The sequence below is a fragment of the Varanus komodoensis genome, unplaced genomic scaffold (genome assembly GCF_004798865.1).
Source record: "Varanus komodoensis strain SLA01 unplaced genomic scaffold, ASM479886v1 scaffold114, whole genome shotgun sequence".
NCBI lineage: Eukaryota > Metazoa > Chordata > Lepidosauria > Squamata > Varanidae > Varanus > Varanus komodoensis.
Genome location: NW_025335328.1, coordinates 841,255 through 867,069, shown reverse-complemented (window position 1 = coordinate 867,069; position 25,815 = coordinate 841,255). Strand labels below are relative to the sequence as shown.

General features: G+C 56.2%; 1 protein-coding gene across 1 annotated transcript in view; it reads right to left on the bottom strand.

Annotated features, from left to right (window-relative positions):
- Positions 1-6,016: 6,016 nt before the first annotated feature.
- Positions 6,017-25,815, bottom strand: part of RAB10 (RAB10, member RAS oncogene family) — a gene marked incomplete at its 5' end in the record, with an annotated part of 48,226 nt that continues 28,427 nt past the window's right edge. The window contains 4 exons of the mRNA XM_044421068.1: positions 6,017-8,131; positions 8,897-8,998; positions 9,698-9,787; positions 10,533-10,671. Coding sequence (XP_044277003.1) covers positions 8,048-8,131; positions 8,897-8,998; positions 9,698-9,787; positions 10,533-10,671 — 415 coding nt within the window. The remainder of the gene's footprint in view (positions 8,132-8,896; positions 8,999-9,697; positions 9,788-10,532; positions 10,672-25,815) is intronic.

The window sequence follows — 25,815 nt, the reverse complement described above, 5'->3', positions numbered from 1 at the left end:
CCCCCCCCCCCGCGGGCACTCAGGAAGGGGCGCGCTCGGCAGCCTCCCGCGCGCTCGGTCCGCTCCCCCCGTCGCCGCAGCGCTGCCCAGCCGGGAGAGGGTCTGCCCCCCCGGGCAGGCCGCAGGCTCCGACCCGGCGCGCCGCCGAGCTCCCCCTCCCCGCGCTGCACGCGCCCCCGGGAGCGAAGCCCCCAGTCTCACGGCCGAGGCCCAGGCGCGGGGTGGTGCGCGGCCGCGGGGCCTGACCGAGCGCCACGGCCGGCCCGGGGCCCTCCTGCGAGCGCCTCCTCCCAGGGGGGCAGGCCGGGGGGGGGGGCAGCAGCGAGGGGGCGGGACTTCTCCGCGGTGGCCCCAGCTGCGGGACGAGTCCCCGCTAGCGCCACCCTTTGGCCCTAGGGAGAGGCGGCTCCTGTGCCGAGGCATTGAAACACATCCAGGGGCTTACGCGCCCCTCGCCGGCGTTCCCCGGATCTATTCTGCGTCAGATGCGGCTTAGGGTGTTTTAAAGTTAAAGCACATTTCGGAAGGAGTTTATGGGCTACAGCATTTTAGAGCTGCAGCTATTGGGCAGTCCCGGAAAGCGGTTAGAGGCCGAGCCGGCCCCGGGCCGCGTGTCCCTCCTGGGGGAGGGTCCCCACATGCGGGGCTTGGCGAGGGACTGCCTCTAAAGGCTGGACAGCAGGAAGAGCTTCCTCAGTGTCAGAGCAATACGGCAGCGGGACCAGCTGCCTGGAGGGGTGGGGGGCTCCCCCACACTGGAGACATTCAAGGCGAAACTGGGCAGCCCTTTGAGTGGGAGGGTGTGAACTGGTGTCCCGCAACAGGGGGGTGGACCAGATGGCCTTCCGGCCCCTCTTCCAACTCTCCTCTTCTGTGAGTTGCGTCTTTTGGTTCCAGTTATGAATCTGCCTGCTTCCTTTTGCACAAGAGTAGCCCCATGCAGAGCGCTTTGCATTGCTCGGGTTTAGAGATAAACGGGGTGTATTGCCAAGGTCGGGCCACCTTTGACTGAATAGGGGCAGAGCTGGTAGAGGCCCCGAGCCGCCAGTCCTACCTGAGCCTCGAGGGGCGAAGATGGATCAAGAGCACCCCCGGCGATGGACCTGCTCCCCCGAGGGGGCTATGCCTCCACCCCAGAGCGGGCGGAGTTCCCGCCGCCCAGTCAGGGGACCCAGCTGCCTGGGGAGCGCCCACGCCGGGCCGGCGGGACAGTTCTGCCCACTGCGCGGGGCCGCTCGCTGGGGCAGGTCGAGCGGGAGCGAGCGCGCCTCGGGCGGTGGCACCGCGCTCTGCGCCGGCCCCCCACGCTCGCCTGGCCCGGCACGGCAGCCATTTTCTGAGAGAGCCGCCCCTCCATGGGGGGGGCATTTGTGGGAGCGCCCAGGGCCCCTCAAAAATACCGCAGTGCCCAGAGCGCAGGAGCCCCCCGCGCGGCCCCGCGGAGGGGGCGAGTCGAATTGCGATGGGTCCCGCCGCTCCTTCTCTCGCACTTGATTCGCATCTCACCCCCACGGCCGCGTCCTCCTCTCCTTCCTCTTCAGCCCCGCTTTGGATGGCTGCCCCCCCTCCTCTGGATGGGCTCCTCTCGGGGCGGCCGGGCGCAGGGCGTTCAGGATCAGGCCCCGGCGGCAGACACAAACCCCTCCGGGCCGGGCAGCGCTGCAATTGCGGTCGAGAAACGGAGCCCTTCCTCGCCAAGGAGCTGCCCCGGCAGTGCCCCTGAGCACGCACAGAGCGCCCTTCCTCGAGCAGGGAGCGCTCCCGCTTGGGATCGCGGCCACGCCTCGAGCGCAGCGCCGGCCTCGGGGGCGGGCAGGGCTCGTCCGCGGCGGGGCTGGGGCGGGCGGAGGGGGCGCGCCGTGCTCGGCGGCCGGGGGAGACCCCTCCCCCGGGAGGGCGCCGCGCCACCGCGCCTCCCCTTCCCCCGCGGGGCACCGGGGCGGCTTTGACGCGGGAGGCCGGCGGGGCGCCTGAAGGGCCAGCCTGGCAGGGGCCCGGGAGCGCGCGTGGCGCGGCCTGCTGCCCTTGCTGGGCCCCATCGGGTGCGCGCTCGACGCCTGCCCAGAGGCGCCCCCCTCTGCGCCCGGGCTCCGCTCCCCTAGCCCCGTGGACTTCCCGGCCGGCCTTTTGAAGCGCTGCCCTTGCGCCCGCCGGAAGTCAGAAGTCGGAGCCCACGCAGGATGCCACAGCTCCAGGGGCCACGAGTCGGACGGGACGGGGCCTCCCGGGTCATCTAGTCTGACCCCTGGCTCCGTCCCGCTCCACTCATGACTTGCCTGCTGTGTGCGTGTGCGCGAACAGCCTCACACCCACCGTCCGTGTCAGGAGAGCTGCGCGGGCTGCCTATTGGCTCCTGAGCCCCAGGCAGGGCTTCTCCTGATGCCCTTCAAAGCCCGGAATAGCTCAGGTGCAGGACACCCGACAGCTGCCCTTCACTGGCTGGCCGCCAGGACCCTTCAGGGTGGCCCCCCACGGCCAGCACAATGCCACCCCGTGGCAAGCGTCTGCCCCCTCACGCCGCGGGATGCAGAAAATGTGGCACGTCCTGCTCTGCATGATGAAAAGGCACATCCAAACCCCAGGATGGAAGGACCAGTCTCAGTCCACGGCGTGGCCCAACAGCCTGGCCCGGTGCCAGATTCCCAGGTCTTCTGCAGAAACTGTGTACAAAGTGTGCATTTTGTGGAAGTTTTGTCCGACTTTGTGCTCTGAAGGCCTCCGGTAGACAAAGCTTGTTTGTGCTTGAACGAGCTGCTGCGTTTGCTGCCTCCGATTTCCTGCTGGAAAGACCTTGTCATATCCGTGTGGGACACGTACGCAGAACACCCCTATGGGACTGAGCCGACGATCGTGATCACGGCATCCACGGGACGGAGTGGAAGCCGGGCACGGGCTGCGCCACGAGCGACAGGACGGACGCGCCAGCCGCCCGAGCCCCATGGGAAAGGGTTTCACCTGGTCCTTCCCACACGGTGTGCTTGATGTTTGCGTGCCCCCCCACCCCCAGCAAGGGGGCTGTGAGCAGGATGATATGGGGTGGCTTGTGCCGGCTTTCCACAACCTGGTACCCTCCAAGCGGTCACAGGGACCGGGAATGGGGGGAACTGCAGTCCGGCACCCCTGCCATGGTTGTGGAGCCGCCAGCCAGGACACGCCCCGGCGTCCCGCGCCCTCGAGCTGTGAGGCCAGCCCTGGCAGAGCTGAACGCGGGAGCCCCATCGTTGGCTCTGACGCCCCCATTCGCCCCCACCCCGGGACATGTGCTCAGCAGCCTCATCCCCCCAGTTCACACACACAGGAGACGGGGTGTGTGTGTGTGTGTGTGTGTGTGTGTGTGTGTGTGTGTGTGTGTGTGGCCAGCAAGGCAGGTGGCCACTGACAGCCACTGCTGCCGCCTCCCTGAATGTGTCCGACCCCCGTTGAAGCGGTGGCCACCGCTGCTTCTCGCGGATCCCACAGCTGGGCCGCGCACCGTGCTCTTCGCCTGCCCTCCGCCAGGCCCTGGTCGGCTTCAGGTGACAATCCGGCGGCTCCTGGGGGGGCTCTGCCCGCCCAAGCAGCGTTCTCTGCATCTCCGTCGTCTTATTCTTTCGGGAAATGGGCCATCCCAGGAAGGGCCTTTTTTGGGGAGTTGCGCCAGCCTCTCAGTCAGGTTAGCTGCCCTTTCCCCGACTCTGCAGTACCTCGTTTTTGAGATCCAGAACATCCATTTTCGATGCAGTGACCAGAACTGCAAGCTGTGCTAAGTGTGGTCACAGTGCCGCTCTCTCAACAAGCGGCCCGATTGTGGCAGCTTTTTCCAGGATGCCCAGGGTGGAGTCTCTCCTTCCCCTGCAGCTGTGCTTGCACTGGGCTGCCCGGCGCTCCCTCCCTGCCCTGGACAGTCGCTCGCAGCTGAAGCTGCCAGTTAATAGTTTAAGTGGGGAAACGCCAGGCTCCCCGAGACCAAGCCACACCCGCCATTTTGATGCCCGCTATGCCAGCCTGGAGGCTGTTTCGAAGCTCCTCCATAATCCCTTTTGGCTGTAACCACCCTAAATAATGTAGGGTCAGGAGCCTGCCTGGCCACCCCACAGCTCACCCCCAATTTCAGGTCATGAATGAACAGGCTGAAGAGCACTGGTCCCAGCAGAGCGGCATGTGCGATCCCCGTTTATATTCCTCCACTGGGGGAATTTACCGTTCATCCCCATTCTCTCCTTCGTATTCTTCAACCAGTTGGTGATCTCCAAGAGGCCCCCTTGCCCACCCTTTGGTGAGGGACTCAGTCGAACGCCCGGGTCTCCTGGACCACCCCAGCCACACTTTCAATGGACTCTGAAAGAACTCGAGAAGGTGAGGCGGGACTTACCTTTCAGAAGCCACCTTGGTACATTTGCAGCAGACATTCCTTTTACCTTTTTATCAGGCTTTTGGCCAATTTTCTCAGAGCAAACATGAAGCTAAAGGGCCGAAAACTTCCTGGATCCCATTTGGATCCCTCAAAAAGGTGTTAAATTGCTCTAGTCCTCTGACACGTTTATCGAATCAACCGCTTACTGAGTTTTTCAAGATCTGTAGGAAGGGCCTGCTGGGGATTTTCAGTTTGCCCATAGAGCGGAGAATGTTTTTACCATGATTTGCTCTGGTTCCTCAGGCTTCCCAGAAGCATCCGTTCCGACATCAGCGAGTGAAGCCACCTGAGCAGAATCCAGTCAGCTCCCCCACAATTTCTTTATTCACCTTTAGCATTGCTTTCACTTCATTATCTTCCAGTAGTTCAACTGCCTCCCAAGTCGGTTTCCTGCTTCGTTAATTGTTGGCTTTAATGTAGTCAGGGATGTGCTGCCTGAAATGCCCGTGCTCCCTTTCAGTTTGCTCGCTGGGGCAGGACTTCCGCTCTCTCTCGTGTCCTCCCTGGCAAGGCTCATTGGCCACGCTGGTAGCCGCCTGGACCCCCCTTCCTAACCTGTGGGCGTACGGCCCGGCTGAGCTGCCCCCCGGGCTTGAGCAGCCACCACGCACTCTGCCAGGAGCGGGTCCTTCTGGCACCTCCTCCAACCTCCGTTTTACTTTCCCCTTTGGAAGTCCTAAGCAGGATCAGACCGACAGGCTGTCCATTCCAGCACTGTTCCCACGGTGGCAAACCAGCTGCCACAGGGTCCCTCCGGCAGGATGACTGCAAGACCCCCTTGCCCGGGCTCCCCCAGGGGCCGCACGGAGCCAGCAAGGCCGGTAGCCACGGACAGTCTCCTCCAGGAATCTGGCAAGCAACAGTTGAGCGTGACTATGTGGCCTCCCGTGGCAACCTTCCACGCGAGTGCGCATTAAATCAGGGAGTGCCGAGGCCACTATTTCCAGGCTGCCCAGCAACATCTGCACCTCTTACGAGGCCCTGGGCTGCTCCACGGTGGACGGCTGGGAGCAATGGCACAGCGCCGCCGATCCCCGCGTCTGCTGCCCGCCCACTGCGCCTGGTCCAGGAGATTCCCAGAGCAAAAGGGAAGACAGCGGGAAGGGCCCCCACCTCCAGCACCTTCCGGGAGGGCTCCGGCTGACGCAGACATCGGTGCCTGCCTTCCGCCTGGATGAACTTCTGGGACCGAGGCGGCTCGGAGGAAGGGTGCGTCTCCCTGCCACGGGCTGGCATCACCCAGCGAAGGCAGCTCGCCCTCGCTGTGACAACACCCATGCTCGGAGCAGGGGGCGGGGGAGGTTAATGGAAGGCACAGGGCAGAGGGAGGGGACAGTCCTGCTAATGCAAATACCAGGCGGAATACGGCACCGTGGCAGCAGCACAGGCCACGCGCGGGGAGTGGGGGCAGAGCCAGCCTTGCAGCTGGGAGCCTGCCGGCTGCGCCGCCCAGGGGCCTCTCGAAAGGCGAGCTTGCCAAGCTGCCTGCTCCAGTCCACGGGCCCCTTGATGCGAAGTGGAGGGGCCCCCAGCCTCCACGCCCCTTCGAAGAGAAGATGAAAGGGGCTCTGAAAAGGAGTCAAACCCAACATGTGCTTTCAACATCAACAAAACTAGACCAGCTAGAAATATTTCAGTTTATTTAACTTGTTAAGTAGCTAGTAGTACCAGAGAGTGGACTGTGGCGTATTTCACTGTTTGGTGCTTAATGAACACAGCTTTTACAAAGGATCTTAGAGAGACTTGTACAGGAGGGCCACGCCCGGGAAGCAAATAAAAAGCGCACGTTTAAACAAGATTATACAAAAAATCCGATGCATACTCCATATTCCCTTTTTGATAATGTTAGAAAGTGCAGATCTGAAAACGCAGCCATTTCTATTTACAACACTAATCAGTACACCGAAGTGCGAGGAACGAACCTGCACCGATTCGTCCCTTCAAGTCGCTGGGCTTCCGTCTTTGCTTCACCAGCCACTCAGCTGAGAAAGGTTAACAAGCACCGGGAGAGGCAGGCTGCCCACCGGAGGAGGGAGGAGTCGCGACACAGGAGCGCCGATCAAGGCGGGAATCCGACACTCTCGTTCTCTTAGGATCAAAGTCAGCATCGAGGGCTGGTGGAGCCCACCGGCGAGCTCCCTTCCTAAGAGCACGTGCCAAGCGTCCGTCGCCGTCTGGGGGTCCACGGGAGGGGAGGGGAGGGCAGGGCAGAGCAGAGGGGCCTGCAGGACACACGGCTGCACGAGCCCCCGGAGAGGGAAACCCAAGGGGGTTCGCCCTCCGCCCGACGCTGCTCTTCCAGAAGCGGGGGCCCTTCCGCCGTCCCGAGACAGTGTCCCGACGGCCCTTCGAGCGCAGCGGCCCCGCGGAGACGCGAGTGCCGCCGTCCCCACGAGGCCGGGCCGCTTGCGCAGTCCTGCAGCAAATGGTGTTTTGCTGGCCGTTCTTCAGTATCGGTGGAAAGAAGTTACAATTGCCCAGGCTTGTAGACAAGGGAGTTTTATTGTGAAGAATGCAACACAGCAGGAGCGGGTTCTGGGGGTGTGACCACTCGACTCACCTGCCCTCTCCCCCCCCACCCAACTTTAAATATTTCCTAGGCTACTGAGTCACCTGCCTGGAGCAGCAAAGAAAACCAAATTCTATTCATGGCTGCAGATTTGGGAGCCGCGTGGCACAGTCATACACACAGAGAGACGACAGCCACACCATCCTCTATCGAAAACGAGTGCATGCAATTAACTCTTCCCTATCATAAACCTCAGTAACTATGCGGGGGGAGGGGGAAGTAGTCGGCCTGATGTTCGCTAGACAAAGGTTAGTAGATACTTCACATTTCACCTCAGAAAGCTAGATCCATGATCAGTGCTTTGAAATTTAAATTTGGCAAACATACCGTCTTGCCTTCTCTTAACACATCACACCATAAAAAAAATTAAAGCTGGCATGCAGGCGAGAAAGGGGGGATTGCTAGAGAAAGAAAATGGCGGCAGGAGCCGGTCAGCACTGAAGCCCCCGGGACACGGGACCGAGGGCGGGCAGCGCAGCGCAGCGCACCTGCCCAGGCCCCTTCGCCCTCCGCTCGCTACGTCAGCCGCGGCCGAGTCAGCGCAGGCGATCCGATGGCCTGGCCTGCCTCCACCAGAACAGAAAGAAGGAAAGGGAGGAGGAGGAGGAGGAGGAGGGAGAAAGGGAGAACCAAAGTTCCTTTCCACATAAGGCACAGGACAAAATAACCCCATTTACATACTCAAGGCGAATGAATTTTTGCTGATGCAAATATGGTGATTTAAGCACAGAATCATAACAAAACCCCACCGTTGTACAAAAGAAACTGTTAATGCTAGGTTTTATTCTCGTACAGTTTGCAGTCTGGAGCTGAAATGGTTGCTCTAAATTTTAATGTTAAGACTGGGCTATAATACGACAAGAACGTGGTGGAGTTCAGGTGAGCAGGTACATTAAAAATAAAGTCAGACATGATTTTAATACAGTTTGTTTCGAGAAAATTATAGTCAGCAAGGTCTCCCTAAGAGAACGAGGAAAGGTGGAGCCGTGTTAAGATGAGGAACAAAAAAATTCAAGGTTAAAAATGGGCAGAGTGGTTTTTTCCGCAGCAGGAAGAGGAGGGAGGGGGGCGCCTGTGGCCCCCCCTCAGCAGCACTTGCTCTTCCAGCCCGCGACGCCGGCCCCACTGCTGATATCTACATTTTCACTGTTGGGCTCTTTCACAGGGGTCTGAAACAAAGAAGGCGCACAGGAGGTGAGCCGCATCCAGCGCCGGGCCCAGGACCGAGCGGACACGGCGACCGGGGGGGGGGGGCGCCTCTGTCAGGCACGCCTCCCCGAGAGGCAGGCCACGCCCCGAGGGCATCTCCGGGAGGCGCTGGCCCGGGGAAGCACCCCTGAGGGCGGCAGCTGGCCATGGAGGACCCCTGGGACCTGGGCGTGCCGCAGTGACCTGGGGCGGGGAGTGCCCCTCACGCTCGCTGCGCGAGGCGGACCACTGCTGGCTGCCCAGGAGGTCACGCCCCCGACCCAGCCGCACCGCCGCAGCAGGACGTGTCTGCCCGCGAGTGCGGCTCCGAGAGCCGGGCCCTCTGCGCCTTGACATGCCCCGGGTCAACGGGAAGGCACCTACCGCCGCCTGGATGGCGCCCGAGGCCACACTGGCTCTGGCTCGTTAAAGAGCACACCAGGTCGAGCCTCTCCTTCGCCCCAGGCACGCCAGGGCCTGCGGCAGGCTGGGGTGCACCGGCCAAGCTGCTCCGGGCTCTGCTGGGGTCCCGGCCGCTTGGCGTTCTCCCGCGGTTTGATGGGGCTTTGCCTCTCCGGCATCCGAGTGGATGCGGGGGGGGGGGGCATTGGGGAGCAGCCGACAGGCAGTTGTGAGACGCTGGGGCACGTGTGTGTTGCACACTGCAGGTCACTCGGCCGCGTCACTCAGTGCAACTGCTCCTCCCGCAACCCCACGTCCTGCGCCGCGACCCACAGAGCCATTACCTTTCGGAGAATGTCTTCTGCTAACGTGAGGAATGCCTTCTCAATGTTTATATTTGCTTTTGCGCTAGTTTCGAAGAACCTGATGCCGTGCTCCCTCGCAATCTAGGTCAAGAAAAGGAGGTCTGTTAGGTTGGCGAGCGTGCCCAGCGACGGCTGCGCCTTGGCACCGGGCATCTGGCTCAGGTCGCCCCAGGAAGGCAGCAGGGAAGCCTCAGCACCGGGGCCCCGCAAGCGGGTTGCCTACAGCACCGTGATTCAGCAGAATGAATGCACCGGACACCCTGAAACGTTCTGAAGCCACCTCAATTCAAACACCAGTTGCGGGCCGATGCCGTTCCCCCATGCGTGGGGAACCCTCTCGCGGGCACACGTGCGGGAGGAAGGCAGGCGCACACTCACGCTCTGCAGAACGGCTCAACAGCAACCCCGCAAAAGCGGGAGGGGAGAGCTTCCGGGCCTGCCCGGTGCCGGTGCCGTATCAACGCAAGCAACAAAGAGGTCAACTCAAGGAAGAACATTCCATCATTTAAAGAGCTGGGCGTGCTGTTTACTTTTGGGCAGAGCGAGGCTGCAGTTCCGCAAACCAAACGCCTGCCAGGCTGGGGCAGGCAGCCACTGGGCCAAAGGACGTGCCCGGCTGCGGGCCGGCTACCTGCAGCCTCCCGGGCCTCAGCCCAAGCCTGAAGCAACGCCCCTGGGCAGCGAACGGCCGCGGCACGCCTTCCGGCCACGCGGGGGCCGCCCCCGCAGGGCGGTGCTCCCAGGCCGCCCCGGGGCAGCCCCTGCGGGACGGGCACTCACCTGCTCGCCTTTTGTTTTGGGCACCACCCGCTTGTCGTCCATGTCGCACTTGTTTCCTAGGAGCATCCTCTCCACATCTTCATTGGCGTGCTAGAGCAGGAGCAAGGACAGCGCTTTACGTTTCCACACAGGACTGCAGGCGTTCCTCCCGGCAGCCAGCCAGCCAGCCAGCCGTGCCACCCACCGCGGCGCGTGCAGGAACGCAGCAGCGCTGCTTAAACGGGCAACTTGAAATCAGGGAAGAAAAAATGGCTGCTGCCTGCGAAGGGAAGGTGCTTTATGGACGGGGCAAATCTTTTCTAAACTGCTGTCGTGGCCTGAGTTTGCTTTCTGCTGTTCCAAGGGTGCCTGGTAGCCCAGATGCCTCCGTCCCACCTTGCCAAGGCATGCATCTTTCGGCGATGAGCCTTATGAAGAAGAGGGCAAGAGGGCTGAGAGCCGATGCCTGGGCTTGGCATTAATCAACGTGATGCAGGAGAAGCACGCCGGGCCCCTGGCCAGGGAAGGTGCAGGAAACAGTGGCCGTGAACTCCAACACTCTACTAAAAGCGGAACAGGTAACAGGAAAGCAGATTAAGAACGTCGCTGGTGCTTAAATGAATGGAGGCAGTTTGGCGATGCACCAGGGCGCCTCTGGAGACTGAAGAAGCACCTTCCGTGGTTGTCAGAGGAGAGATTCCACAGATCTTAGAACAGAAGCGCTGAGCGTCGAGGCTGTGGGAACGAGGGGCCCTGCCTTCTGCAGAGGCCCAACCACCTCGCTTGGCCTGAAGAGCCGTTTTCGGTTCCACGGCCCTGACGGCCCAGCGCAAAGTCCTCCCCGCCCCGTGCTCACCTCATCAATGTTTCTCAGCCATTTGCTGATGTTTTCAAAGCTTTTGGCATTGGTGATGTCGTATACTAGCATGATTCCCATCGCGCCTCTGTAGTAGGAGGTGGTGATGGTGTGAAATCGTTCCTGCCCTGCGGTGTCCCTGGGGAGGCAAGCAGAAAAACATCCAGCCGTCGTGCAAAGCTTCAGGCGGAGCCTGGCCACGAAGGGTGGCTACGAAGTGGCCAGGACGGGGCTCGCGTCACGTCAAGGCCACGTGACTGCTCTCGGGGAGAGGCACTAAGCGGCCCAAGCGCCACGTGCGTGCCACAGCAGCACAAGGACCCTGCTGGATTGGGCCGGAGGATTATCTCCTCGCCAGGGGTTCTGGTCCCACCACGGCCAGCCAGGTGCTGCCTGGGAGCCCCCCGGCAGGGCTTCGGCACACCTCCGGTCACCCGGCAACTGGCGCGAGGCGGCCACGAGCACCGGGGGCCACGCAGCCCTCAGACGAACAGCTGCTGAAATCCGCATTCTCCTCCCGCTGCACGTTTGCAGCGACCCAGGGGGGAGCCACTGCCGCACCCCGAGACAGTGTCTTCGGTGGCTGCACTACTGCGCATCACTGTGGGAACAAGCCCGTCCTTTCACTGGCCCCGCACCTCCATGCTGGGGGTGCTGGTGGACGGGCTCCCACCTCCCACCGAGCCCCACACACTCAAAGTACAAGAGGGCCGAACTTTCACAGCTTTCCAAGGGGGCAGCCCACTTCCTTCGAGACGCAGGCAAAGGGCACAGGCATCCGCTCCCCGATCCCCAGAACAGGAGGCGGTCTGTGGGGAGAGACATGGCTTGCACCTGCGCTGCGGAGGAGGAGGGACTCCCGGGACAGACTCCACCTTGAGCCCCGGAGGCCCACCCTCCTGATCGCCTGCCTGGCACCCATTCAGTGCGGGCGAGGCCTTTATTCCGGCTCGCAGGAGTGAGACGGCCCACTTCACAACTCCTGAGCTGGCACTCCCGCTCTGCTTCCAGCTGCATTATCAGAGGGCTCCGGGGATTACGAGCAGGGGGAGGGCCCAGGGCGGACACCGAGCGCTCGCAGCTTGTGCTGAGCTACCAAGACAGATGAGGGATTCTGCTGCCTGCCGCCCACCAGCCTCCCTGCCTGAGCTGGCGGAGGCGGCCTTGGGCCTGATGCCGAGCACGCCCAGAAGGTGGCTCTGGGGGGCTCGATCTCCATGCCAAGTGAGGCTGCTTTATCTGGAGCAGCCCCGGGGCCCAACGCCACTGGCCCAACGCATTTCAAGGTCACACTCCTGACTAGCTTTCTCAACTGAACAGGGAGGGGGTGACCTGGGCGTGGAGGAGTTAACGTTGACGCTTTTGTCATGGTCAGACCACGTTAGGATTTTGGCTTCTTTTCTCCCCTACAAGGTAGCGAGACCTATTTGGATGGTCCACCCCAGAGACTGAGGGATCCGGATGGCTCCCCAAAGGGCCCCGGGGTGCCCCAGTCCCTCTGTGGAACAGAGATGGCCCAGGGGGCCGACACCTCCACACCGAGCATCCTCTTCCCTGCGTGGAGCTCCCTTGTACACACCAGAACCGAGGAGATGGCATGGGAGGGAAGACCAGGTGGAGAAAACCCCCCGATGAGTCTGACTGAACATGGCAGCGCTCCTCAGCAAGCCTCCACTGTGCCGGTGAGGGCGGCAAGGAGATCATCCTTTTCTGCCAGCATCACGTCCTCTCAGGGCCGCCCAGCGGAGCCGTTCCAAGTGGCTCCCAGCCTTTTCCAAACTGGCCCAGGGAAGGAAATCGTGGCACCCTCGGTGGATCTGCACGCACCGCTCTTGGAGGGCAAAGTCACCCGGATCCGACACCAAGTCAGTGCATCTTCTCGGTCAGAGACATCCAGGGCACCGATGGGTTTCAGTTACTGAGGCCCGAGGATGCGGACAAGCTGCTTGGACTGGTTCGGCCCACCCGTATGTGTGACCCCCGCCCATCCTGGCCGGTCACGCAAAGTAAAGAGGGGCTGCGCCTCTGGGTCCAAGAGGCTGCGGCCACCTCAGGGAGAGGAGGAGCGGCCCCAGCGTCACGGGAAGAGGCTGTGATCAGACCACTCCTGAAAAAGGCCAACCTGGCGCCAGAAGCCATTCATAACCACTGACCGGTCCCTGACATCTCCTTTTGGGGCAAGGCGTTTGAGCAGGTGCTGGGCACCTCCAGGCACGCTTGGGTGGAACAGCCCGTCCTGATCCATTGCCATCAGGGCCCAGGCCTGGGCTGGGAACCCTTGGTCACCAACTGGGATCACTTTTGCCAGGAGAGACATGACCCTGTTGGTTCTCCTGGATCTCTCGGAGGCTTTCAGTCCTATCAACCACGGTGTCCCTCTGGACAGGCTGACTGGGCTGGGAGTCAGAGGCAGCGCTTTGCAGTGGTTCTGCTCCCACTTGACCAGGCTGATTTCGGAAGGCGGTGCTGGGGGGCCATCGCTCTGCGCCGTGGCATTTACGGCCTCTGCCTTATCCCCTGTACTTTGGGGAGAGATGTCATCAGTACGCTGATGGCCCCCAGCTCTACCTTCCTTCTTCATCTGACGCAGGTGAGGCAAGGCATCTTCTGAACCACGGTCTGGGCCTGGCAATGGACTGGAGGGTGTAGGCGAAGGGATGCTTTGTTGCGAAGGGACATCACAGCTGCCCCGGGCAGGATTGCCTGGCCTCTCCTGTAAAGGGCAAGGTTCGTCGTCTGGGGGACTCCTGGATCCCAAATCATCGCAGGGATTGCAGGAGCATTTGCTGCCCAGGGGCCCTTTTCATCAGCCGAGGCTGATCTACTTGCCACGACCCCATCTGGAGGGCTGCTCAAGCACTGGCAACCTCTCCTCTGGCTTCTTCCTGACAGTCAGGACCCCCAGGATGTGGAATGGGCTTCCACAGGAGGTGGCTGAGGCCCCATCAGTGAGGCTGTTCAAGGATAGGCTGGACGTGCCCATGGTGGGCATGTCGTGAGCGGAGCTTGCTGGAGCTGGGGTCAGACTAGACGGCCCGGGAGACACCTCCTGACTCGCTCTGTTTCTATGTTTCCTGCCATGCTCTCTACACTGGACTGCCTCTGAAGACGGTTCGGAAACTTCCTCTGGTCCAGAATCGAGCAGCGAGGCCGCTGACAAGGACGGGCAGACGAGATCCTGCAATGCTAATCCTCTGTCATCTCCACTGGTTGCCAACTGAAAACCAGGCCCGGTTCAAGGCACCACCATGAGTGTCTAAGGCCCCGAATGGCTTGGGGGCCAGGGCTCCGAAGGAGCGCCCCTGCCCATGTATGCCCATTCAGCCCGTAGATCATCTCTGGCGGTCCCTCTCAAGGAGCCCCCTCCTCAAGAAAAAGGGGGCACAAAGAGTGGGCCCTTCCACTAGTGACACGCTGACTCCGGCACCAGCTCCGCAGAGGCTTGCCTGGCGCCTTCGCTTTACCCCTCCTGGTTTGTGATGTAAAATGTGTTGCAATCCATTGTTGTGCCTTTAGGTTCGTTGGAGAAAATTTTAAGGGTTCGTGAAGTTTAACTGACAGTCAGGACCCCGAGGGTGCGGAATGGGCTTCCCCGGGAGGTGGCTGAGGCCCCATCGGGGAGGGTGTTCAAGGACAGGCTGGACGTGCACATGGTGGGCATGTCGTGAGCGGAGCCGGCTGGAGTCGGGGTCAGACTAGATGGCCCCGGAGACCCCCTCTGGCTCACTCCATTTCTATGTTTCTGTGTTAACCCTGCTCTTTCAAAGGAACCATTACTCCCTCCAAAACAGGCTGAATTATTCCCATCTGGTCCAGTGATGCAGCTAAGCACCAGTTCAGCGCAATCGCAGCCTCACCTGATGAAGGAGAAAAGAAGAAAGAGAGCCAAGCGTCATCAGCTCTGGCGAAGCACTCAAAGAACTCTGGCTGGTCCCATGCAGTGGCTTCATGTAGAAGGTGGATGGTACGGAGGGGCAAGAGTGACCCCTTAAGGACCCCACGGAGGAGTCCACGAGGGAGCGCGGCACGTCTCGCAGTGCAGTGTCAGAGCAAGCGCCACCTTCTGGAGCCAGCTGTCCAGGCAGGAGTGGACCCACGGCGATGCGGTGCCCCCGCATCCCCAGCGCAAACAGCCTCTCCAGAGGGATTCCATTCCATGGGATTAGAAGCCATAGAAAGATCCGGAAAAGGCAACTCACTCCTGGCACAGGCCAGCATACAGGCTGGCCAAGGCTGCGTGCAGGTCAGGGCCCATCCTGTCCTCGGGCGGGAGGGGATCCAGACCACCAGCCGCATCCAGGCGTGCCTGGGGCCGGGCCAGCGGCCTTCTGGCTCAGGCCATTCCCGCTCTGTTCCATCAGCCCCGGGGCACGCCAGGGAGCCACCCAGGCTCCGAGACACAGGGGGGCCCGGGGCGAGTGTGTCAATGGCGGGGCGATCCCTGCACCCCAGAGTTCCACCAGGGATGCAGCAGGCCTGCCGGCCGTATCAGCTGGAAAACCTGGACCCACTGGAAGCCCTCCAGACCCATCGGGCCGCAGGAGGGGGCAATTTTAACAGGGCCCCCACCCTTGCAGGGGGGAAAACTTGCCATCAGTCTAAATCCCAACAGGCGGTGACCGGCTCGTGACAAAGGGGCCAGTTCAAGGTCATCCACCTTCAGGTCACAATCCCTCTCTCTGGCGGAAAACCCCCAAATACGATTCCAAGTCTCAGACTGCGTGTGAGTTAACAGCAAAAAAGCAGGTGCCATCTGGGGCTGCAGTGTTACAAGGACCACTTCCAAGACGAGTGAAGCACTAGCTCCCCTCTGCTCAGCACTGATTCCCGTCTATCCTGCCATATAAAGTGACTTGCATATAAAACGAGGTGAATATTTTGGACTGTTTTTCTGGTGCTTGTCATATGTCAGGTGTTTAAGATAACCTCCATTTTTTGCTTCAGTATTTTCGGTTTCAGGGGTCATCTTCTATACCAATACATATGGTAATAACATGTGGAACAGATAACCAGGAAGTGAATTTCAGAAAAATACTTGCATATATTGGTGTAGAAGGGGACTCATGTAAAAGGCAATGTCAGTATATTGGGCTGTTTTTATATGTTGGGCATATAAGATGATCCCCAAATTCTGATTTCCTATTTTCGCTTTCAAGAGCTGGCTTATATGCCAATATATAAGGTAGGCCTCATCTGGGGTCTGGTGCCCAGTTCTGGGCATCACAGTTGAAGAAAGATGCTGAAAAAATCTGACAAGGGTTCAGAGGAAGGGAACAAGGATGATCCAGGGACTGAACAGGGAAGGCATTATAAAAAACCTGACAGAACTTGAAAAGTTGGTTCCACTGTAGAAAGATCACTTATGAGAACAAATTTATAAGCAAATACTCCAATATGATACCAAAACTGAACAATCTGAAATATGTGTAAGTTGGATGCAGAGTTTTCTGGATGAGATATCTCTCTGTCAATGGGAAATTTTGTGGCCAAATGATATAAAATTCATAGCTAGTCAAGCACTAAGAGAAAACTGGTATAGGATTTTTTTTGTTGGTATATCAAGTTGGCTTGAAACTCAACATCAAGAAAACTAAGATCATGGCATCTGGTCCTCTCACTTCCTGGCAAATAGTTGGGGAAGAAATGGAGGTAGTGACAGATTTTATTTTCCTGGGCTCCAAGATCACCGCAGACGGGGACTGCAGCCAAGAAATTAAAAGACGCTTGCTCCTGGGGAGGAAAGCTATGGCAAATCTAGATAGCATACTAAAAAGCAGAGACATCACCCTGCCGACAAAAGTGCGTATAGTTAAGGCTATGGTTTTCCCAGTTGCAATGTATGGCTGTGAAAGCTGGACCCTAAGGAAGGCTGAGCGCCGAAGGATTGAGGCCTTTGGATTGTGGTGCTGGAGGAGACTCCTGCGAGTCCCTTGGACCGCAAGGCGATCAAACCGGTCAGTCCTAGAGGAGATCAGCGCTGACTGCTCTTTAGAAGGCCAGATGCTGAAGATGAAGCTCAAATACTTTGGCCACCTAACGAGGAGGAAGGACTCCCTGGAGAAGAGCCTGATGTTGGGAACGATTGAGGGCAAAAGGAGAAGGGGACGGCAGAGGATGAGGGGGCTGGATGGGGTCACTGGGGCAGTCGGCGTGGGCTCAGGTGGACTCTGGGGGATGGTGGAGGACAGGGGGGCCTGGAGGAGTGTTGTCCATGGGGTCGCGATGGGTCAGACACGACTTTGCCACTAACAACAACAACGTATTATATCAAAAGATATTGAGAAAACAAGTGAGCATTATAATGGAATGTGCTGGAAATGCAAACAAGAGGATGGGGCTTTTTGCCATATGTGGTGGACATGTAATAAAGTTTAAATTTTTTGGTAAGAAATGCAGGCAGAAATACAGAAAAATTTGAAAATTAACTTCCCTATGAACGCTTGGAATATGCTACTGTGTAAGGTACCAGAAACTCTGTTCCAGAATATGGTAGAGTTATTTAAATATATGAAAAGCCACCTAGAGAATCCATATGGATTAGTAGGCTGCATACAAACTTAAAAATAGAATCAAAGAAAAAAATAAAATAAGGGCAGCAAGAGTTATAATACCATCAAAATGGAAACCAGAAAACCACCCAAGAAACCTGGAAAAACAAGTTAGCTGAATATGCAGTGAGGGCAAAACTAACTAGCTGCATGAATAGACCAGCTGAAGATTAATAATAAATGGAAAGCTTATTATATAAAATTTACTTAACAGAGCTCGTAAAAATATCATTGGTGAATTATAATTTTGATACAAATGCTTTGCTGTTATTTAAAATCCATTTAAAAAGAATGGAAAATAAGTCAGCATTAAGAATTATAAATTAGAATTGCTCTATAAGTTTCAATTAAATACTAATTAATTTAACTGAATATAGAAGAGATAACAATTACTGACATTTTCTGATTTTTCATTTTGTGATCATATGTAATATTTAGAAACACAGAAACAGGGCGAGCCGAAGATACCTCCCAGGCCATCTAGTCTGACCCCCAGCTCCAGCCAGCTCTGATCAGAACATGCCCACCATGTGGACGTCCAGCCTACTCTTGAACACGCTCCCCGATGGGGCCTCAACCACCCCCCTGGAAGCCCATTCCACCCCCTCGGGGTCCTAACCATCAGAAGTGCCTCCTGGCATACAAATGAAACCTTGGCTCCCTGAGCTTGGCTCTGTTGGAGCGCGTCCTGCCTTCCTCTGCAGGGGAGAACAGGTCTCTACCCACCTCCGTGTGACACCCCCTCACATACCTGCATGTCGCCAACAGATCCCCTCTGAGTCTCCTCCAGGCTGAAGAGACCCTGTTCCCTCAGTCTCGCCTCATACGGCACCCCCTGCAAACCGGCCACCAACCTTGTGGCCCTTCGCTGCACTGACTCCAACCTGGCTATATCCTTCCTGTAACGAGGGACCCTAAACTGAGCACAGTACTCCAGTTGCGGGCGCACCAGAGTCGTGTAGAGTGGTAGTAATACCTCTCGATCTAGAACCCCGCTTCTGGCTATGCAACCAAGGGTGGCGTTCGCCCTGTTGGCCACCGCATCGCACTGCTGGGTCATGTTTAGCCTGCAGTCACCAACACCCTGAAGTCTCTTTCACAAGTGCTGCTCTCCAGCCACTTGTCCCCTAACCTGTACTTGTGACACCCATTCCTATGCCCCAAGTGCAAGACCTTGCACTTATCCACATTGAACGCCATCCTGTTGTCTTCTGCCCACTTCCATAGTCTGCCCAGATCCGTTTGGATCTGGAGTACCTGCTCCTCAGTCGTGGCCACTGCTCCAGTTTTAGTATCGTCTGTGAATTTGATCAGCAGACTGTTCACCCCTTCTTCCAGGTCATTGATGAAAAGATTAAACAGGCTCAGCCCCAGGACAGAGCCCTGGGGGACCCCGCTTGTCACTGGCCTCCATCCTGACGATTCCCAACTAATGGTGACCCTCTGCTTTCGGTCAGTATTTGTATCCCTTTTCTTTTTCTGTTCTATTTTCTTATGAAAACAATTTTTAAAGGAAAAGAGGATGATCCAGGGATTCTGGGCATTTTTGGAGCCTCCTTCTTTTTGTCTTTCTTCTTAGACTTCCCCATCTTGGGTACTTTCTCTGGGGGAGGATCCGGATGCTTGTCCAGATTAGAAGTAGATGTCATCGAGCCGATGGTTGGGCCACTCCGAAGGCCAACTTTGAGTGTTTGTCCAATGATTCCTTGCCCGTTTGGTGAATGCCTGTGGCAGCAGGGGTCAACAGCAGGGGCTTCTCCCAGGCAAAGGAGGCGCAGTCTACTGCCGCAAGCCGCACAATTGCCGAAAGGGGCTTCCAGTGCCATTTTGTCTACCAAGGAAGGCAGGCAGGGGAGTCTATGGTGGGAAAGGGAGACGGCAGCAAGAATAATGGGAATAGTAATTACTCTTTTCTCTCTTCTTTTCTTTCTTCCCTCCCCCCTCCCCTTCCAAGCAGGAGGAGACAGAGGAGGAGAAAAAACCTGGAGAAGACAGGGATCTGAGAATGGTTGAAAGACCCGCAGGGCCCGTGGGGTAAGTAGAGCAGGAACTTCCTGATGTGCTCACGATGGCAGCTGCAGAACTGAGGCCTCGGTGGGAGCCCCGCTCTTCCTGCTCGGTGTGCCTATGGGCCAATCAGCGTGGGGATCCTCCCCGAGCCCACACGCGCGGTGCCCAGAGTCCACCAAGAACAACAAAACCCTGCAAGGAGGGACCGGAAGAGTTGGGCATGTTTGGCCCCGAGAAGAGAAGACTGGGAGGAGAGAGGAAAGCACTCCGCAAACACTGGAAAGGCGGCCTCAGAGAGGAAGGCCAGGATCTCATTTCGGTCGTGCCAGACTGCAGGGCACGAGCAACGACGCCAGCTGACACTGTGTATTTCCCGAGGCAGCTGGTGAATGCATACGATGCCCAGGGCTATAAGCAAGAACGGCACGACAGGTGAGTGTCGTCTTCTACCCAGCGGTGCATCACTTTGTTGGCCTCTGTCTCAGAGGGGCAATGGTACTCAGGTCATGCTTAATTTGCCAAAACATAATGTTTCAAGTACATTCAGTGCCACATCTTTTCAATGAGTTTATCTGAATCAGCCAAAAATTGGAGGTGTAATACAGCTAACCTTTCTCTCATTTACATTTCCCAGCAATGCTCAATGGCTACTTCTTTGTGGAAGGAGACAATTAAAATTTGCGGCAAAAACAACAGTGTGGTGGTTAAGAGTGTAAGACTGAGACTCCAGAGAGCTGGGTTCTAGTCCCTACCTGGCCATGGAGGTTGCTGGGTGGCTCCGGGCCAGGCATGGACTCTCAGCCCAACCGACCTCACAGGGTGGTTGTTGTGAGGAGAACAGACTATCAATGCTCATACAAGCTACGGACATATCACTCACCGGCACACGTCCCTTTCTTCTCATACATGTGGGAACCAACAACACCTCCAGCAAGAGCTTTGAGGAAATAACAACAGACTTCAACACCTTACGGAAGAAGATCAAGAACATTGGGACCCAGACGGTTTTTTCCCCAATCCTTCCAGTTCTCAGAAGAGGAAAAGACAGGGGAGGGAAAATACTCCACACGAATTCCTGGCTTCAATGGTGGTACAACTGTGAGAGATGTGGATTCTGGAACCACGGGCTGAGCTTCTTGGAAGACGGACTGGTGGCAAGCAATGGCCTGCACCTCACAGAAAAAGGAAAGGGTGTGCTTGGCCACAGTGAGAAGAAGCTTATCAGGAGGGCTTTAAACTGAATTCTACAGGAGAGGGAGACATGCAACATCAACAAACAAAGGCTTATGTACTGCAGCAGTGGAACTGCTGGGCCTAAACACCAGTCTCTCAAAAAATGTATGAAATAAGTCAGGGCATAAATCATGCGGCCTTAGATGACCACACAGCAATGCCCAAAGTCTGGGAAACTGGCAACATGAACCTGAACTCTGAGTACATGAGGGCAGATCTGACCTGATCGGCATAACTGAAACTTGGTGGGACAACTCCTACGAAAGGAATTCAAAGACTGCAGGATGTAACCTGTTCACAAAGAACAGAAGTAACAGAAAAGGAGGTGAAGTTGAACTCTATGTTAAAGATACATCTCTCTCTGAAGAAATACAGGAAGAACACGCCAGTATTCCTATTGCGGGCGTCGGGATTAATATAAATGGAAAAGGGAATAAAAGGAGCCGAGACTATTATTGGCCACCCAATCAAGGAGATGGTAAAGATGAAACTTTTGACAAATTGCCAGGATTTCAAGAAGACATAATGTCACCATGGTGGGGATTCTGATTTTCCTGATAACTTTTGGAAGTCAAATCGTGCCAAATCTCTAAGAGATTCCTACCATGTATCACTGACAACTTCCTCCAGGAGAAAGAAGTAGGAACGAGAGGTACCACTTTCCTCGATCTGATCCTAACCAAAAGGGAAGACACAGTGGACAAAGCAACAGCACTGCGGGAAAGTGACCGTGTCTTACTTGAATTCTCAATAATAGAGGAAGCTAAAAGTAAATGTAGCCAAACTTGCACCCTGGGTTTCAAAAAAGCCAACTTTAGTGAATTCAGAGTGATGATAAAAAAAAAAAAAAAGTCCCAGGGCAAACCACTCTAAAGGGAAAGAAGCACAAGAAGCGTGGGATATGTTTAAAAAAGAAATGCTCAGAGCACAGGTACAAACAATTCCAACATGGAAGAAGAGTAGCAGACAAGAGAGGAAGCCCACGTGGCGTCACAAAAAGTTAAGAGATAATCTGAACACAAAAGGACATGTACAGGAGGCGGAAGGGTGGCCCGGTTACAAAGGAAGTATATAAGCGAGTAGCAGGGAGCTGCAGGGGTGCCGTCAGGAAGGCTAAAGCAGTGAAGGAACTGAGGCTACACACAACACCAGCGCCTTCTTCAAATACGTCCCGAGCAAAGAACAGAAGAAAGAAGAGGCAGTTCAGCTCCTCACCGTGGACGGGACACTGACAACCGATGACGACGAAAGGGCAGAAATGCTCCGTTCCCACTTTGGGTCACCCGATGAAGGTGCAGCACAAGCTGAAGGCGCAGGATGGCAACCAAAGACAGGCCGAGGAGCTTCTAATTGGGCTAAATGGGGTTAAATCTCCAGGGTCTGATGAACTTCATCCCAGAGTTATAAAAGAGCTAGCAGAGGAACTCTCAGAACCACTATCCAACATCTCTGAGAATTCGTGGAAGACCGGAAGGGCCGGATGATTGGGGGAGGGCTAATGTTGTCCTTAACTTCAAGACAGGAAAAAGTCTGACATCAACCCTGTGAAAAAGTTTAGTGCAGTTTATAAAACAGTCTGCAAACAGCTTGAAGACAATGCAGTAATTACTAGAAGCCAACACGGATTTCTCAAGAACAGGCCCTGCCAGACTAATTCCATTCCTTTGACTGGGTAACCTCCCAACGGACTGTAGGGATGCTGCAGGCATAATCTATCTCGACTTTAGCAAAGTCCTTGGACGACGTGCCCCACAACATCCTGACTGCCAAGCTAGCAAAATGCAGGCTCGACAGAACTGCTATCAGGTGAATCCACAATCGGCTGCAAAGGTGGCCCCAGAAGACCGCTCGTCGACGGCACGCTCTCAAAGGAGGCAGAGATGGCAACTGGGGTGCCACAAGGTGCTGCCCTGGGATCAGAACTCTGCAACATTTTTATTAATAGTTTAGATGAGGAAGTAGAAAGAGAAATAATTGAATTTGCAAATGACACAAAGCTGGATGGAACAGCAAATACCCTGGAAGACAGAGATAATACATAGGGTGATCTTGATAGGTTAAAACACTGGGTAGGGAGCCACAGAATGAAATTCAATAGGGGCAAACGCCAAGTTTTCCACTTAGGAAAAAGAAATCAAATGCATCTTTACAAGATGGGAAAGACTTGCAAATGGGAGGGATCTTGTGGTTGATGTAGATAAAAAGCTAAACATGAGCCAACAAGGTGATGCAGCAGCAAAAGGGGCAAATGCTATTTTGGGATGCATTAACAGAAGCATTACTTCCAAAACACATGAAAAACCAGTTCCACTCTACTGAGCACTAGTCAGGCCTCACCTGGAGTCCTGCGTCCAGTTCTGGACACCTAAGTTTTAAAAGGACACAGAAAAGCTAGAAAGGACAGAGAGGAGGGAAACAAGGATGATTCCGGATGACTGGAGGCAAAACTGAGCATGCTTAGCCTTGAGAAGAGAAGACAGAGGGGGATGTGACAGCATTCTACGGGTTCCTGAAAGGCTGCCACAAAGAGCAAGGGCAAGGGCAAGGCCTCTCCTTGTTCACGCCAGAGTGCAGGACATGGAATGATGGACTTGAGTTAAAAAAGAAACCAGATTTAGACTAGACACCAGGAGGAAGTTCCTCACTGTCAGAGCAGTACGACAATGGAACCTATCACCTGGGGAAGGTGTGGGCTCGCCCTCACTGGAGAAATTCAAAAAGCATTTGGGCAGTCATCTGATTTGGAAGGTGTAACGTAGTGCCCTGCAACAGCAAGGGGTTGGACCTGATGGCCTTTGGCCCCTTCCGATGCGAGTATTCTATGATTGGGAGGAAAAGGAGAATATGTCAGCTGCCCTGAATTCCTTGAAAGGAAAAAAGGGAGGAGGAGGAGGAGGAGAATGATGATGATGATGATGATGATGATGATGATGATGATACCAGCAGCAGCACCACCATGTGGACATGCATATGGCAGGCTGGAGCCACCTGGGATCAGACTAATGGCCTGGGAGGCCCCTTCTGACTCGCTCTGTTCCTACCCATCCCTTGGAACTTAACGCAAGGTCAGTGTAAATGGATTCTCCCGCCCTTCTGACAGCTAAAGGACTGGAAGGCCGAACAGCCGGCTGTAACAACACAAAGGGGAGGGGGTTTGACGAAGCTTTCAGTTTTGGAAAGGCATGTTTTATGAACAGACAAATACATGCATATCTGGGCTGCCTCTGAAGTCTGTGCATAAACACCCCTAACAACAGGAGTCTGTTTTGCTCCACATAAAATGTATACAAACATGCAGTATATATGCATTCATTCTCATTGAGTCACTCAAATTTAACGTAAGAAAACTCCTGCATTATTTTCTCAGCATTCAACTGCTCTGAAAACAGCACGTTTCATGTTGTTCGTCACTGGAAAGAGATCAAAAATAAACTGCTAAAATTGTAGAGCCTCTGCAGAGCCCTGTCATTCGTGCAGGGACAGCCTGCCTTCGGTCGTCTATCCTCTGGTGATCTCTAGATAGACTACTGCAATGCATGTCATGTGGGGCTGCCCCTGCAGACTGTTCAGAAGTTGCCACTCATGCCAGATGCAGCATGACTTAATAAGCCGGACCAGGAGGTCTGAACGGGTTGACACCAATTCCAGCCCATTTGCGTTGGCTGCCCGGGTGCTTCAGTGCCCAGTTCCAGGTGCCGGTTCTAACCTACAAAGCTTGGCACGGCTCGGGACTGCAGTAGCTAAAGATGCCTTCCCGACACAGACTGACCTGGATGCTGCCGTCAAAATCTGCCACCTTTCCCATTTCGTGTGGTGCTGGATGATACCCTCTCCTGTCACTTCTGTGAGCTGCTGCGATCTGCCCAGAGACCTTTTCTTAAATTGCATACACTGAGGTCAAATAAGCACAGAAGTCTAGTCTCTGGCAATCTTAGACAGCTGCCAGGCTGCACCTTTCATTTTTTACTGTCCCTCCACCCTAGCATCTATGTGAAACACACACCCCCAGCCACTGCCCAGGAGGTGGGCTTCTCTCCAGGAAGCAGACCCTCGTCCACAAACTCCTTAAAAAATCTCGGTCTTGACGACACTGCATGGCCACGGTGGTCTCCCAAGAAGCAGGTAAAGCCACCCACACCGCGGTCCTTCTGCCACCCCAGCCTGCCCAGAGCTGGGGGAAGCAGAGATGGCACCTGGCCCCCAGCTCCTGCTGAGCAAGGGGCATGCCTTGGAGAGAACGCAAGGCAGAGGTTCAACCCCCAGAAACACTCAAAACAGGGAACTCAGTTCATGCCACAACTGTGAGGGGCTGGATTGTTATTGATAATACAGCGAATATTAAATAACTGCCGGAAAGTGGAACAGCGAGCATGCTGAAGCTGGATATGTGTAGAAAGTTCAGTATCCACCCTGGAGAATAAAGCTTTTAAGACGGGAAGCGGCTTTGTAATCGTAATGCTATTATATTAATAGCACGAGCATCGCATAATAGTGATCATGTATCACCATGCTCTGGAAGGCTGAGTGGTGCTTCTGGAACGGAAGGGAACTGTTGCCTTTAACGATGAAAGCTTTCTTAATTTTCACCTGGGCCTTCCTTGTGCTCTCTTAGCCAGATGGTTCCATTCCCATTAGCTTGGTCCCCCTGGCCAGTTAGCCTCTCAACCCAGATTTTGCCAGTCGCCGACTTCTGAAGGCTACAGCCTTTCTATAGTGTGGCTTCCAATGTATCTGCAAGTAAGACTGGGCAGAAATTCACTCATGCAGAAGTCCCCATGCCTGCCCCGGAGCGTCCATCAATCCGTCGAGCCATTCCGCCTGGCACTGCCGCGCCGTGGCTCTGCACCTAGATGGGAGGCTGGCTCCAGAGAGCGGTGCCTGCTGGACGCTGCTCGGCCCCCTGGACTCCCCATGGGCCTGTTCCGCCCCCCACGCTGTCCAACATCTACAGGACAGAAGCAGGAGGCCGGCTGCCTGTCTGAAGCAAATTCAGGGCAATCCTGGCGTTCAGTCTCTGGCACGCAGAGTAGGCCGCCTCGGTGGAAAGCTGAGGAGAGCAGCGGCAGCGGCAGCAGAAAGAGCTCTTATATTACACCCCTCTTCACCTCGCAAAGCCAGCACAGCTTCCCCCAGCAATGACGAAGCAGAACTCGAGGACATGGTGGGGGGGGGCTCAGGAAAGTCATGGGTGGAACTGGCAGTGCAAGAGGAAGGCTGGAAGGCTGAGACTCAGCGTCTGAGTGGCCAGGATGAGAAAAGAGACCTTGAACGGCTCAAGCCAAGCTGACAGAGGAAATGAGGCGGGGGGGGGGCACAGGGCATGGGTGGAAGACAATCTTGACGTCAACCACCAGGAAAACGGACCGAGAGTGAGTTCACGGAGGTGAAGACAGAAAAGGGACAGAGGTCTCATGAGGCTGGAGAGGCAAAGCCGGGCATTCGAAGACTGGCATTCCCTTTTTGCCAAAGGTGAAATGCGGGGGGGGGGGGGG